The sequence below is a fragment of the Patagioenas fasciata genome, chromosome 7, assembly GCF_037038585.1.
Source record: "Patagioenas fasciata isolate bPatFas1 chromosome 7, bPatFas1.hap1, whole genome shotgun sequence".
Lineage (NCBI taxonomy): Eukaryota > Metazoa > Chordata > Aves > Columbiformes > Columbidae > Patagioenas > Patagioenas fasciata.
Genome location: NC_092526.1, coordinates 22,628,136 through 22,642,473, shown reverse-complemented (window position 1 = coordinate 22,642,473; position 14,338 = coordinate 22,628,136). Strand labels below are relative to the sequence as shown.

At 38.5% G+C, this 14,338-nt stretch overlaps 1 protein-coding gene across 13 annotated transcripts in view; it reads right to left on the bottom strand.

Moving 5' to 3' along the window:
• Positions 1-14,338, bottom strand: part of RAPGEF4 (Rap guanine nucleotide exchange factor 4) — a 145,128-nt gene that overhangs the window by 68,120 nt on the left and 62,670 nt on the right. For 11 of the 13 annotated variants that reach the window (XM_071811095.1, XM_071811094.1, XM_071811086.1 and 8 more), the window contains 2 exons: positions 6,875-6,947; positions 5,765-5,829 (listed from right to left, as the gene is read on the bottom strand). The exons of 1 other annotated variant lie outside the window; for it this stretch is intronic. In XM_071811095.1, the coding sequence (XP_071667196.1) occupies positions 5,765-5,829; positions 6,875-6,947 (138 nt within the window). Of the gene's footprint in view, positions 1-4,023; positions 4,202-5,764; positions 5,830-6,874; positions 6,948-14,338 lie in introns of those variants that run through there. One more of the 13 variants, XM_071811093.1, reaches the window with a different exon arrangement.

Here is a 14,338-nt window from a genome sequence, read left to right as displayed (position 1 = left end):
AGAAATATTTGCATGTAGTGCTTTTATGCAACCATTCAAAAATAGAAAATTAAAGGGAATTATTTTTTTTAAAACCCTAAGCTAACATCGTATAGGAGAACTGACTCTGGAATAGAAGGCAAGAGGATAGGAATTAATGTAGATAAATCACTGGACAGTTATATAAACCATCCACATAGGAAATCAGTTCTGTTATCAGTTTTCACGTGAATGTTGGAGAGGTTACCACTTCCAAACAAACACCTTGTCGTTTCGTCCATAAACTTGCTAGAACACTGCCTGCTTTCCTCATCTGTTCTTTCATGTAGGCTCAGAATTTCATGAGTCTGTGAAACATTTCCCTTAGCATTCTGCTAATGCTCTATCAAATTCCACATTTGACAATCTACTGAATATGTTAAAAGATAAGCTTTCTTCTCAGTCATCTGCGAAAAGTAAATTGAAATATAGGGAAATTAGAAGTAAAATTATTGTGTTTATTGCCAGAGTAGCTAATATGGTGAATGAAAATGATTATTACTGGTGTCTTGTGTGGGCTCTTCAAGGCTCCATCTAGTGAATAGTAATGTCATCTTTACAAACAATATACTTTCAAATGCCCAGAGCTATATTTAAGTGCTTGAAAACTGAAATAAGTGAATATTCATTTGCCTGGCAATGTTGAAAATTTTGAGGATTAACACTTAGATTATGTCTTTGTCAACTGAAAGATCTTTCCAATATAATTTCATTAAATGCATTTAGAGTTGATAAAATAGCAAATCGTGTTTTCACAATCAGTCCACTTATTTAAATGCATAAAAATCAGCACTGCACCTAAGTCTTATTGAAAATTCAGTAAAGAGAAGGAATCTACATTTAATCACATCAAATTAACCAGGGAAGAAGATGGATGATAAGGTGACTTTCAGAGGAGTATTTCAGCACATCCTATAGAATCTTTGCTATACAAAATACCTTCCAACAACTCACTTCCAATAAGCTTCTAGCCTAGAGGATTCAGAGTCATTACATGAAAAGCATAAAGGGGATGTTTCAGCCTGTAAGCTTCGCTAACTCATTCCCTGCATTTTTTAAATATTACTTGGTGCAATAGGGGGAGCTCCTGCAATTTTTTATCACAATAGAAACCTAAAGACAATATAGGGAACATAATGGAAAAAAAAGCATGAAAAGGATTTTAGAAAATAGGATATATTCTTCACCCAACAGAAAGAATGACTGTATGAACTAGAACAACTTAATCTGATTATATCTGCTCTGTTCACTATGGTTTCCTCAGTACAGAGGAGATGAAGAAGCACTTTCCCCCTTTCAGAACGTATGTTTTCAATGAAGAAGGCACAAATTTACGTAGGTTTTAAACAGTCAGAGATTAACTTGTGCAAAAAGAAAGCCAACATGGTTTTTGAGGTGAGATGTTGTTTTAATTGTATGTGTCACAGGAAAAATATATGTGAGCAGGTAATCAAAGTCTGTACCATAATAAACACAAAGAATTGAAGTATGTAGCATAACAAATAGGGATAAGAGGAGCTCATTAACACTGCTCAGCCAGCCTCCATTCTTGAAATTCTCTGCTTTTAAGCACTTAATTTCTCAGCCTTCCTCTCAAGCAGAATTTGTGCATGTCTGTAGTTCCCCAAGAATGTGGGGGTTCTTTTACCAAACTGCAATATGGGGATTCCGTTACAGAAAACAATATAAAACTTCAGCTTCGATGACTAGCAGGGCTAGGACTTTTAAACTGTCAAATACTTGAGTAAATAGAATAGTTGTTATTAATCACAGATTTCTATTCTTTCTGTAGAGCATTCCTATGGTCTCTTAGGCACAGCAACCACAGTTTGCAAAGGAGTTTAAGATATTTACTGATCAGCACCACACTTCATAGCAGAGTGGAGCTTCATGCTCTTGATGGGTCTGTCATCTGTTCTTACTCACATCCATTCCTGTGTTTCTACAACTCATTTTTGCAACACCTTCTTATTTAAAACTACCTTATACCTCATGTCACCAGAGAAGAACGGGCTATTTCTTTACACATTTTCTACTTGGGCACCAGTAGAGGGTGTAACAGCACAGGGGAGACAACTGTGGTTTTCAGTTAGTGTCTGGCTTTTTAACAACCAAAATGTTGCTCTAGCAACTAGAGTGAGTGATGACAAGCAAACCCACACCTTTAGCCATCGACACAGAAATGCCCAAGCAGCCCAGCACCAAAGATGAACTGTGTGGGAATTCTGCACATGCAAAGTGGACAGCCTGTGTGCACAAGCTTGCAGTTAAACTGCAATGAGCCTCTAGCGAGCCAGTTGCAGCTGAGATTTTTCAAGGATTAACAATACAGCTTATGTTGTAGGAGGTCATAAATGGCACTCCTTACTGCCAGGACAAGCCCCAAATGTCAAGTTCCTGGTCCAAAGGACAGGATTGCTTATGTGCCACTGGGAAAAGCTATTTAATATGTGCTATGTATTTTCCCCCAGCCTCAATGTCAGAGAGGTTTGATCTATTTCAATTTAAAAATCAGCCAGACGCATACTCTCAGCATGGCAAATTCAGCGTAAACAGGGAAAAAGTGGCCAAATTGTAAGAACAGGATCTTGCAGTGTGAAGCACCGTGCAACCCTGCTGCCAGCTCTGCTGGTAATATATGGAAACGGAACCACTGCCTATTCTGCTTGCGCGCTGGAAACCAACCTCCCCTGCCTTCTAAGTACCCTTCTGTATCTTTTCCAAAAATGTATTTGAAATTATTATTGATTTTGTCATTTTGGCCTTAGGGTTACATTCATCTCACAGATCCAGCTGTATCCAACTCTACCCCATGAGAACTTTTGAAAACTAGAGCTAGAGAGACTGGTGTACAGATATCAGACTGACTAGTTAAAGAGACCGAACTTGCGTTATTTTCCCTTATGTAAAATAGCTTTAAATCAACTTTGTTCCCTTCCCTAAAATATAACTGAGGCCAGCAGCATACTCCAGCTCAGTATTTTATGCTCAATTTAACTGCTACATTACATTAAATGATGCACAGTAATGTAACCCTAAATGCAAATGAATTCGTGTTTGGTAAAAGAAAAATCTCTTTGCTGCCTTCTCCAAATACAATTTTTTAATAGATTTTAATGAACTAGGAAAACGAAGCATCCACATACGGTGAGAAGATTTCAAGGCACGCATTAAAAGAAAAATCTTTCATTACTCATCAAAAACTAACAGATGTGACAGGAGAAAACAATTAAGCTATGAAGATGAAACTCAAACAATTAGCAAATATGGAAAATCATCTATTACAGTGCTTGTAAAAGACTCAGCACAGGCTAAAAGAGAAAAACATGCATTTCAAATTTCAAGAGTGGAATATATTAAATTTCATTTGAAGCGAATTCTTTATAGTAATAAACTTCCCTGGAAAATTAAAACAACACCATCCCCCCGAGATAAATTCATCATTATTATCAGAACTACTGAAGACGTTACATTATGTCCTTCTGTTAAGAGTATAAGGTTTTCTTAACATATCAAAGATTTTGAGGACCTTTCTCTGAATCTCTGCAAGTTCCTTTCTCAGTCTTTTCCTGGACATTACAGAGGAGCCTCCAGGCCTCTCTGAACTGTATCTGCTGCCAGTTCCACAGGCATTATTCTGACCATCTAAAGATATAAAGTAGTCTAAAGACGTCCTGCAAACACTCCCCGTCCCCTGGATGAATGCTCTTCTCTGATGTCATTTTAACAGTCATACATCACCCTAAAATAAGCAAAGTATATAAAAGCTACAAACAAGGGGCTGTTTTCTACTACCCTGTTATTTTGTGGTTTGAGTAGCTGGCAACAATTCTGGGAATTTGGCCCTGCAGTCCCAATACCGCTCTGATCATTCAAAACTGACTACAGGGCATGAAGATCAATGTGTTGCGTAAGCACTATAATACTTGTACGGTTTCAAATTGCGGGAATGCAGCCTGCACGCAGTAAACAAAATACTTGAGTATTCATCTCTGCTGCACTTACCTTTCACTTAACAGAATTAGAGAGAACTCTGGCCATATGGCAAAAACGCAGAACTAGGATTCATGAACCATTTCTATGCTGCCCAGGTTCTTCTGCCACATTTGTCATGGGACTGTCTGAGCTCCTCCAAGATGACACAAGGTGACAAGCATTTGTCACACATATTTACTGTCTCAGCTTCTCTGCACAGAGAAGTGTATGGTGTGAGGGGGAGAAGGATGTCTGTTTTATACATTTGTCTTGGAAAGGAAGTTTATATGGTTTGAAAAGGGCCTTAATCCGGTAAAAGCCACTGGACAGTTTGAGCCTGCCTGAGACAAGTTCTGTCTCCTACCCAGGTGAACATTACACGGTGCAGGAAGAGTCCTGCTGTGCTACAAAAGCTCAGATATTGGCAGCAGTATTAATCACTAAGTTTTACTCAATTTCTAAAATACTTTGTACCTGAAAGTGTATACCATCCTCAGCTGAGCATCACTGCCTATTACTGGGGTGAGATGGCCTTCTAGGAAAGACAGATGTTTTTACCTTGTTATCTCTATCTGCCTCAGAAAATACAACATCTTTTTGTTTCATTTTTACACCTGGTGCTTTCACTGAGAGGTCAAGCACCACCCTGATCTGGTTTAACTGCAAGTGTAGCACTGAAATGCAGCATCTTAGAGAAGCACTGAGACTTTGTAAAAACGCTTACAGAACGAAAGGTGCTATCTAAGTATCTAAGAATTATTACTCAATGCATGGAAAAATGTTTATTTTCATACAGGATAAGACTGTGTCAGGAAGTAGTACAGCATTAGCGAATACGACTCTAGAAAAAGGAACTGCATATTGTTACATTCATACATTTAATAAAGGCTGAACGTGACAATTAAGAAAGGTCAGTACCCTTGAGGAAGCAGGACAGACAGACAGACAGGGGGAGGTGGAAGTAGCTATTTTCGCATTAAGGAAATACGCTAAAATATTCATTGTCTTTATCTGCTGTCAAGAGATTTTTTTTGTGTAAAAAGATACCTTTAACCTTTTAAAGACACCACACAAATGCATTCAATTAAATTCCTATGTCCAGAAAGAAGGCATCCAAGCACATTTATTACTGCAACTTTTCTACTCCTGCCCTAACAGAAAAAAAAAAATCTCTAAAAGTTATTAATCTTTACATAAATGCCTGATACTATTTCTTCCCACTGTTATAATTACTTTCAACCTATCATAGAAATATTCATCAGTCCTTTCACATGGGTCCTCATCTGGTGAGACTCAAGGTACAGAACTATTCCACAATGAGGAACTGGGATGTAAAGCTGCTCTCTGAACACAAGAGAAAAATCCACCCTGAATAAAGGACCAGAACAATACCTATGCATTAGTTAAGCCTTAAAATAGAATTTAATTATTAATTTTATGATCCACTGGCTATGCACTGATCTTGCCACACTGCTGTTTTTCTTCCTTACCCTCAGCACATTTCTGAAAAGATAGCACAACTAGATTGTAATACACACTTTGGCAGCAGTACACATTCCAATAATGCTGATCATGAACTAGCTGCTTTCTCTAGTTACATCATACAATGTCTAAAGCGTTCTTATAATTTCTATACCACAGTAAATGCATCAAACACATGCTTCACATTTGCACCTTGTTCTTTTCAATTTAATGCTGTACTTTAGTATTTTTCATTACCAAATCCCCCACCTGCAGAAGAGAAACTAAGGCAAAACTAGCCGTGATTTACCTTATTACAATTTTTAGAAACTTGGCAAAGAGCACTGCTTGACATACTGTCCTTATCTGGCATTCCTAAGAAAAAGAATACAGAAAATAAATATATACTGAACATTCTTTAAGTAACAGTGGACATATTTATTAATAGAATAGGGAACTGGAGGGTTCAATACTTTAATAACATACAGATTAATCTCTGATTTTTTAAAGAGGAAAACAGACTGATTCAGACGAAAGTTTTCTCTCGTGAACACAAAATAATACAAAAAGCTAACTTGTATAAATACTACAAACCGTTTTCTAGACCTAGTACTTTCTCACAACTTAATACTTGATGTATACAGGAATTATTTATATTTTTTCATTTCATGTTACCTGTGTTTTAGTACCTGGAAGCCAAATGCGACATTGAGCTTGCACCAACTAGCACTGCCATGCTATGGTCTCACAAATAAAACATATTGAGCACATAACATAGAGGACAAAATTTGCAGATGCAGCTTCTAGCCATCAGATTGTCCTGGATGGCATGTAAATAATCCTCTGGTAACTAAGAGTACGTTGATTTACAGAGGTGATGAGTTCCAAAGGCTGCCCTTACATTCATGTCTACAGCACTATCCCACAGTTTGACAGGTTCTCATGAGGCAGAGACATGCCCAGACTTATTTCGCTATGTAACTAAGGTCAGACAGCAGCACGTTCACTGCAGGCTGTCTGCCCAAGCACTAACCCAGGTTCCCAGGCAAGTTGTGCAGCCCATCCTAACTAAAACAAAATATGCCAGTTTGTTATATGTATTTTACTAGCAGGACTCATGGCTATCTTCCATGGAATTCAGGTAACAGCTATAACCAGTTAAATGTTGCATGACATCAGACAGTATGCTCTAGTCAACAGGCCTGGCTCATAGTGCAATTTGTGTACAGCTCTGTGTACACCTTTTCCAGTTGGCAATGCAGTTAGGTAAGTTCCAAAGTACCTCCTGCTACACACACTATTAATATTGAATTGAATTTAACATCATCATTCCAACACCCCAAAGCAGAGGACTTCAATCTTCCCCTTTCTTCTCTTTTCTCTTTTTTCTAACACCTGATGTCTATTTTCTCATACTTACTGTCATTGTTGGAGCCAGTTTCCATAACACCATAAGGAGGAGTGAGAAGTCCAGACATATACTGTCGATATTTCTGAAAGACAGCAATGGCACATTCAGTCAGGTACAGATACATAAAGCCATTCAACAGATGATGTGATATTTACACTCGTGTGTCTGCTGCCTTGTGTGTCACAAGCACATGGACAATGTGAGGCAGTCAGACCTGTCTGCTCCCCATGCTACCAGGCCTGCTTTCTTGACTGGAGCACACTGCTTTATTTTATTAAAAGTTGTGCTAAACCAGCTCCCTCCATCTTCCCCAAAGCATGACTTTTAATAAATGAATACTGTACTTGGTTGTGTGATTTCCCCTAAAGGCCGTTTTAAAGCTCGTTTGAAATTACACTACTCAGCTGAACTCAAGCTCAGCAGCTACTTTATTGTAGGGATGGAGACAAGGCTGCTAACTAAGGATTCATGAGAATCATGTGGCGCTGCAATTTTGGTGCCAGATTTGAAATGCACAGGATTTAGCCTGAAAACTCTAAACATGAAATTCCAACACACTAAGTTTGGTTTTCAGAAACTACAAGGTTATAAAACACACAAACCCAGCACCTCAGATTCTGTATACACACACACACAAAAACTGTATTATCAGATGAAACTTTGTAACTGCAAAAATAATGTCCTTTGTACCACTGTAAACTACATAATTGTAACTGATGTCAGTAACTGGTATTTTTCTTCAGTGAATGCTGGTGACATGATCAATAAGGTTCAAAGCTCTGTCTAGGGCTTAAGAAATTCACAGAAGCTAAAAAAAATAAAACCGATGGTGGGGAAAAAAATGTCCTTTTATAAAACAGAAAACATTCAATGAATAAGCAAGACATTTTTGTTATCAATCATACTATATTGTTGTCATGCTTAAGGGTAAACAATTGTAATTCCGTTTTGGAACTGTCAGAAAACAAGCTTGTGCAACAGGGATGCTGACGATCAGTGTAAATAAACTGTGTCAAGCGGTCCTTAGGGTTTTCAGTGAGCTCAACCCGAACAAGCAGCCCACTGAACTTCACGTAGGTTTCAGCTAAATACACATCGTGAGACAGAAAACGACCCTCAAAGTACAATTTTAATTTAAAAGTTTCATCCTTTGCTCTATGGATCTGTTTCGATGCACTCACTTTTAAAATGTTGTCTCCAGGATTTTAACAGATGCTTGAATTATCGTTTTAACATTTCTTTTTCTTGGAAATGGATATGAAAATATAATCAATTCTAGCACTAAAGACTGAGTGTCTTGCATTCTAAATAACAAAAGCTATAAAGATTACATTAATCTTAATAATCCAATCCTATTTTTAGACAAGCCATTACATCCTAAAGCTTAGTAACATATTATTTAAATCTCACTCATAATCCAGCTGAAAACTCATAGCAGCAAAACTATGTTATATCCCTGGTCATTCACACAAAGTAAATGCTACTTCATTTGAGGATAAACCTCTCCTGTTTTCTTTCCAAAACCATTCACTTTCCTATACACTCCATTCAGAGCTATGCCTGGAACTCAGTGAGAGGAAGAATACGAGAAATAATTACATTCTCTGTTCAACAAGTAAATCACACACATAAAACAAGAGAAAAACTCATTTTGGATGGCTAAATGAAAAAAAAGAAAAGCATGTCGCAAGTGGTTGAAATAACATTTCATTCATACACTAGATAAACGTTTTGTTCTACCTTGTACTAAATTTCATCTTGAAATGTGATTTAGAAATGAAAAATTGAAATGTTCCATTTGGGATATGATAAAAATCAAATTTTATAGTGTTTTTTTTTCCTTTATTCTTCCTCACCATTCAGATGATGTTAACTTCTTTGTTTTGCTTTTCCCAAAATAGCATTTTCCCAGAAATACATTATTAATCTACATTTAATCCACCTTGATAAAGAACTTGAATGGTAAGAAGACAGTCATTTTCTCTTTTGTTTCCTATACCATGTTCACAGTCAGCACACACTGCATGGCCGTTTCCCTTCTGATTAATTCTCTAATATTTTTACTGATTATTCTTCTCGTGAAAAGAAACGTAGGACACACCACACAATTTCCAAAAGATTTGGGGGCCTAGCTTAACAAAATACCTACAGATAGAATAAGCCAGAATTGCATACAACACTTGAAAGGAGGCACCTAATGCCATTCAGCCCCACTTTATGCCCAGGATGCCAAAGCCCAGCAGGAAGAAGAGCACAGATGCCGAGGCCTTCAGCTCTGTCACCCTCTCCTTGAAGGTGCCACCCTGTCATGGGATGAGTCTAGTGAGTGTGACCCAGCCCGCCCCGCGGGCAGCGCTGCCTGACAAGGAGTTGAGGCAGCATTACCAGAAGAGGCACTAATTCAAGACGCGCCCTTAGAAAGCTCAGTTGTTCAGATTCCTCCAGGGGACCTCTGTGTAAATGAAAATACCTTCTATACCTGGGTATCTGGAGGGATGGTTGATATGGCTGCCTACACATGGTCTTCCATGAAGATACCTCGATGCCGTGCAGGCTGACAAAAGAGGTATAGTTCACACTTAAAATTGCATCACTTCATCAGCCAAATTAAATGTCAAGGGACTCTTCTTTGTCAAGAGGCCAGGGAACACTGTTTGCTGGAAAACCTAAGTAAGCAAAGGCAGATGTAAGTAACTACATAAAGCTTCACAGTATCAGATGGAGTAATTGAGTTCCAGGTATGAGATCTCTCAAAGCTGAGATAATGAGGAAAACAACACTGACTGTGAGACCTATCTTGTTACTATAATGTCTGTAAATGAAAAGAAAATGCAATAAGTTAAATTGCACTGGTAGGTGGTATTTAAAATCATCCTGAAGATTAAAAGACTAAATATTTACAAAAGGCTTTTGAAAGTGTATTCCATTGGTGGTATGAACTCTGGAAAGGTTTTCCTTATGGAAGACAACAATAGCTATCAAATCATCATAAGCTTGTTTATTACCAGAAGTCTTCAAGTTCTGTAAATCCAACATGACAGCAGGTTTTAAAACTACACTCAGTGACCTATTCACTCTGTCTTCAGATTCCTACCAATTTATAAACTCAATCATGCAACAGCTTAAAGATCAGACACTTCCTGCATCTAATCTGACAGCACAAGTAATAAAGATAGTATTTTTTATTTCCAGTTACTGACTGCCTCATGTCCTTGCAGGGGCAAAAATTAACACGACCTTTTCAGCCACTGCTATACCCTAAAGCATATGAGAGCTGACAAGGAACAGCTGGGGATAGGAGAAGAGGAGGAAAGAGAATCACACACGTGTGGTACTGGGGAGGTGCTGTGGGTCAATTTTCATACCAACAGTTTTTAAGGCCACTCATTGTCAGGTTTTTCAGCATGCTCCTTTTCATGATCTTATTTAGGCTTTACTTGCAGTTAGCTGCAGTTAGTCTCAGAGGTTTTCATGAAGACAACAGATTTACTTCTACCCTGTGAACATAATTTGGTATATTTTTACATGCTAATGTTTAGAAAGGCAATTACTATAATTCTGATGCAAGCTATCTCTAAATTTCCTACATTTTTTTCTAGCGTATATAAGGTATATAAAATACATATTCTAGCCCCTTCTGCTGCAAGTACTGAAGAGTTAATGCCTCTTTAAAGGGAAAGAAGGAGCAAAAAAGAGCTTTGAATGTAGGTTCCATATCAGATACTCTCCCAAGTGCAGCAGTTCCACAGTCAGCAAAGAGTATCTGATGGGTTGTATAATAAAGGACCCAGGTAGTGATGGTTGGTAGCACTCAGGAATCAAGTCAGGCTTCTGATGTTTCCCCTTCTCAAGGCAAACCTACATGTGGCCAGATACTGTTATAGGAAGTGTCCTGTAACACTGGAGAAGGTTTTGTAGACCACAACCGGTGCTTGGTTGAATCTCTCTCATTCTCCCCTGCTCACAATTACAACCCCCAGAGTCACTTTTGACCAAATGCACTTCTTCTCCCTCTTCTGCCTACCACTGGCAGCAGAGAAGGTGACAAGGCAGATCCTGCATTACTTGCAGATTTGGGAGTAACATAAAATAATTCATCTGTGTTGCAGAAATCCTAGGCCAAACATCAGGGTGCTCTTTCCACATGTTTTTCAGAGCCTCGTGTAACTATTTTATTCGATGCCGTCGTTTTGACTATTACCTGAATTCTGCAATCCTCCTGTACTAGCTGTCTGTACTCATCTAATGTTTCTCTTGGACAATATATGCTGTGGCTTGACAATGTGGGCCAGCTTCTCTATTTCCTTTTGACAATAAATAATTGATCAGTGATGATCCGAGCACAACTCTGTTCTTCCTCTAAGTTGGCGGAGCCAGTCGTGCCATTCTGGCAATGGAGGATTCCCTCGTGAGCATTACTCACAAGGGTGCATCCCTCCCATCGTGCATCCTCTCTTTTCTCCAGAACAATAAGGGGAGATGTGAAAAAGCCTCTGAGGATCTCTGGACCCTCTTTTCACTCACCAAATCAAGCAGAGATTGCTATCTCAAAGTTTAGATCATCATTGCTTTTAGATCTGACACTCCAAATATTGCTCTTTACTGAACTAACTGAAAGGTAAAATCTCAGGTCACCTACCTACTCTCTGTTAGTGTTTTCCAGGAAAAGTGCCTAATGTTCTTACAGAATTAAAAAAACAAACAAACAAACACAGACAGTCATGCTCGTAGTTGTTTTTTACCTAAATCTTATTCAAAGGGGAAACCAAACAACGCACTTGCTATTGCCCAACAGAGTGTGCCGAAACCCACAAAAGACTGGCATCATTCTGATTTCAGATACTGCCTTCTTAGTATGTTTATAAATTAATAAATGTACTTCTTCTAAACAAGCTCAATCAGAAGATTCTATACATTTCAGGTCAATGACGCTTAACTCAATATCACAAAAAGGATCTGACCCGCAGCTGTTTAACACTGGAAAGTGAATCACTGCTTGAAGCTGGTGCTTCACTCTAAAATACCAAGTGTCCTGCATATTACTCAATACTTGAGTTTGTCATTCACAGAAGATATATGTATTCACTGTCTCTCACAGTAGACATAAGAGAACAGAACTGAGGTACTTGTAAAGGAAAGGATTAAGACAAATTAGGAAAAAATAATTCTACAATAGCAAAACCTTTATGTATTGTGGAAAAACAGACAATAAACCATGTGAAGATCTCACCATGACTTACTGAACAGAAATTGTTTTGTATGCATCAGTCTATCAAGTCATTACAATGAGACAGACATGGCCTGAAATAGCAGAAGTGAAGTACCATTTAGTCATATTTAGATAAAATAAGTACAGGAAGTGCCTGTACTGAAATTGCTGAATCCTGATCCCAGAATTGGTACAATTTATATAATAGCAGATGAATCTGCATATTTTCCATTTATTTACCTATTTACCATCTTCTGAATGTTTCTGCAGGGCTCTAATCAACTACGCTTTAGATTTTACTTGATCTCTTTGTTTTTGAGGCACATATTATTGTCACATTCCCACTTAAATCAGTTTATCATGCTTGAAAAGCTCTGTGTGCAGAATTTTCTTGGTCACAGAATCCCCTTGAGTTTTAGTTGAAAACAAAAACGCACCCAGCTCCCTGAAACAATGCCAAATAGCAGACTTGGCTACCAGATAGAAACCCGAAGATAAGACTGCACTGCAAAAAATCAAATCCAAGGAAATCAGAGCATGAGCAATGATTAAACAAATTACACAGCCTATTCTGCTCCATCTAATTTAAATATAGAAATGACATCATGCAGCCCTCCGATTCTGTCTCCTAGAGGAATCCACTCAGGAAATGCAGTTGGGTGGAGACAGACTTGTTTGGGAGGGGTGGAAAAGACTGCATAGACTAAAAAGAGGACAAAGAAAACAAAGAAGAACAAACAGTCCATCTGTGTATATGTTTTCTTTTACTACACTTGTGGAACCACAGAACAGAAAATGTATGCACAGGAGAAAAATATAACAAATTAACTGCCTTTAATGTGAAATTCAAGTTTTCAAAAGTGACTGAAAAAGAGCATTATACAAGTCCATATTTACTTTTTCACAGTGATATCTGTGTTGAATTTGTTCACTTCAAAATCAGATGATAATGACTGTCAGCAGCAGTGCTTCAAACTCAGTACAAGATCAGAAAATCAAGCTGTGCTCTCTTTTTTTCCCCTTTCATTATCACCTGTAGGAAAGAGGCAGCAAATCACATCTGAGATGAAATTTTCTGAATGATGCAAGTGGCAGAACAGAACCTCACTCCTCTGTAACTGTTCTGCGATGGTGACAACTGTAAACATGCATCTTTATTAGCAAAACCAGCAGGTATGTTTCAAAAACAAAGAGCAGAACTACTAAGAAAAAGGTATCTATTTAACACAATTTTTCTTACCACTACAGCCAACCTTTAAACCTACACTGACAGCACTTAGATCAAGCTAAGTCTGGCATCATCTCATGGGTCATGCACAAGGGAAACCTGTCCCAAGAACAATTTTCAAAAGTTCTGGGCACGAAATACTTCTTCCTGTCCTCAGGCAGCCACATCTCATTTTCAGATATGCTATTTTAATGAGGGGAGAAGCAAAGACGTGGTCTTTCAGGTAAGCTCAGTCTGGGTGTGCTATGCAAGTGCACGAGGAAGAGCAGAGACGGGTAATATGAGACTCGCAAAGCCAGGATGAGGCTGGGCCTTGTTCAGCTGCTCACCTGGGCAGCGATGAGCTGCCTCCTACACTGTTTCTTCCATGTGCTGTGCCTCCCTGAACTGATCTGGAGCATTTTTCTGGAGCAGAGCTTCAGCTGAGACAAAAGGTCACACCAGGAACACATTTAAGTCTGTAAAGTGCTTTGATAGAGTGGTAAATTCTATAATTGCAGCAACATACAACACGGATTGTGTGTACTAGAGAAGTCAGCAAGAGCCTCTAAACCAAGGTATAGTCCCACCCCGAGATTGCCACTTTGCAAATGCAGAAGGCCTGATAGACATAACCAACATATCTTTGCATTAATATTATGAAAATGGTTTCACCTGAAGAAGTGTATATGGAACTAGGTATGTATCACCAAGACTGAGAAAAGCTGCAAACCTCCCAGCACAGACTGTGCACTGACCGGGGCTGAAGTCAAGCTCCTCTGTCATGAAACTCTGTAAGGTCACTACAAGGTCTGTGCAGTACTTAAGTCCTAAAAATGGATTGTAAATGCAACTTAAATGACACATTGGCCTTACGTTGACGCTGTGTGCAGCAGTGGCTTTATCTGCTGTTGGCAGACAGCTTCTTCCCTTCCAAATGGCGATCTAATCCACAACTTTGATTTTCATATTTTCATGTTTACAACACCTAAGCCAAGAAGCATGTTGTTCTAGAAACTTGTTTTCATCTAGAAGGAAACTCTGGGTTAAATATTAC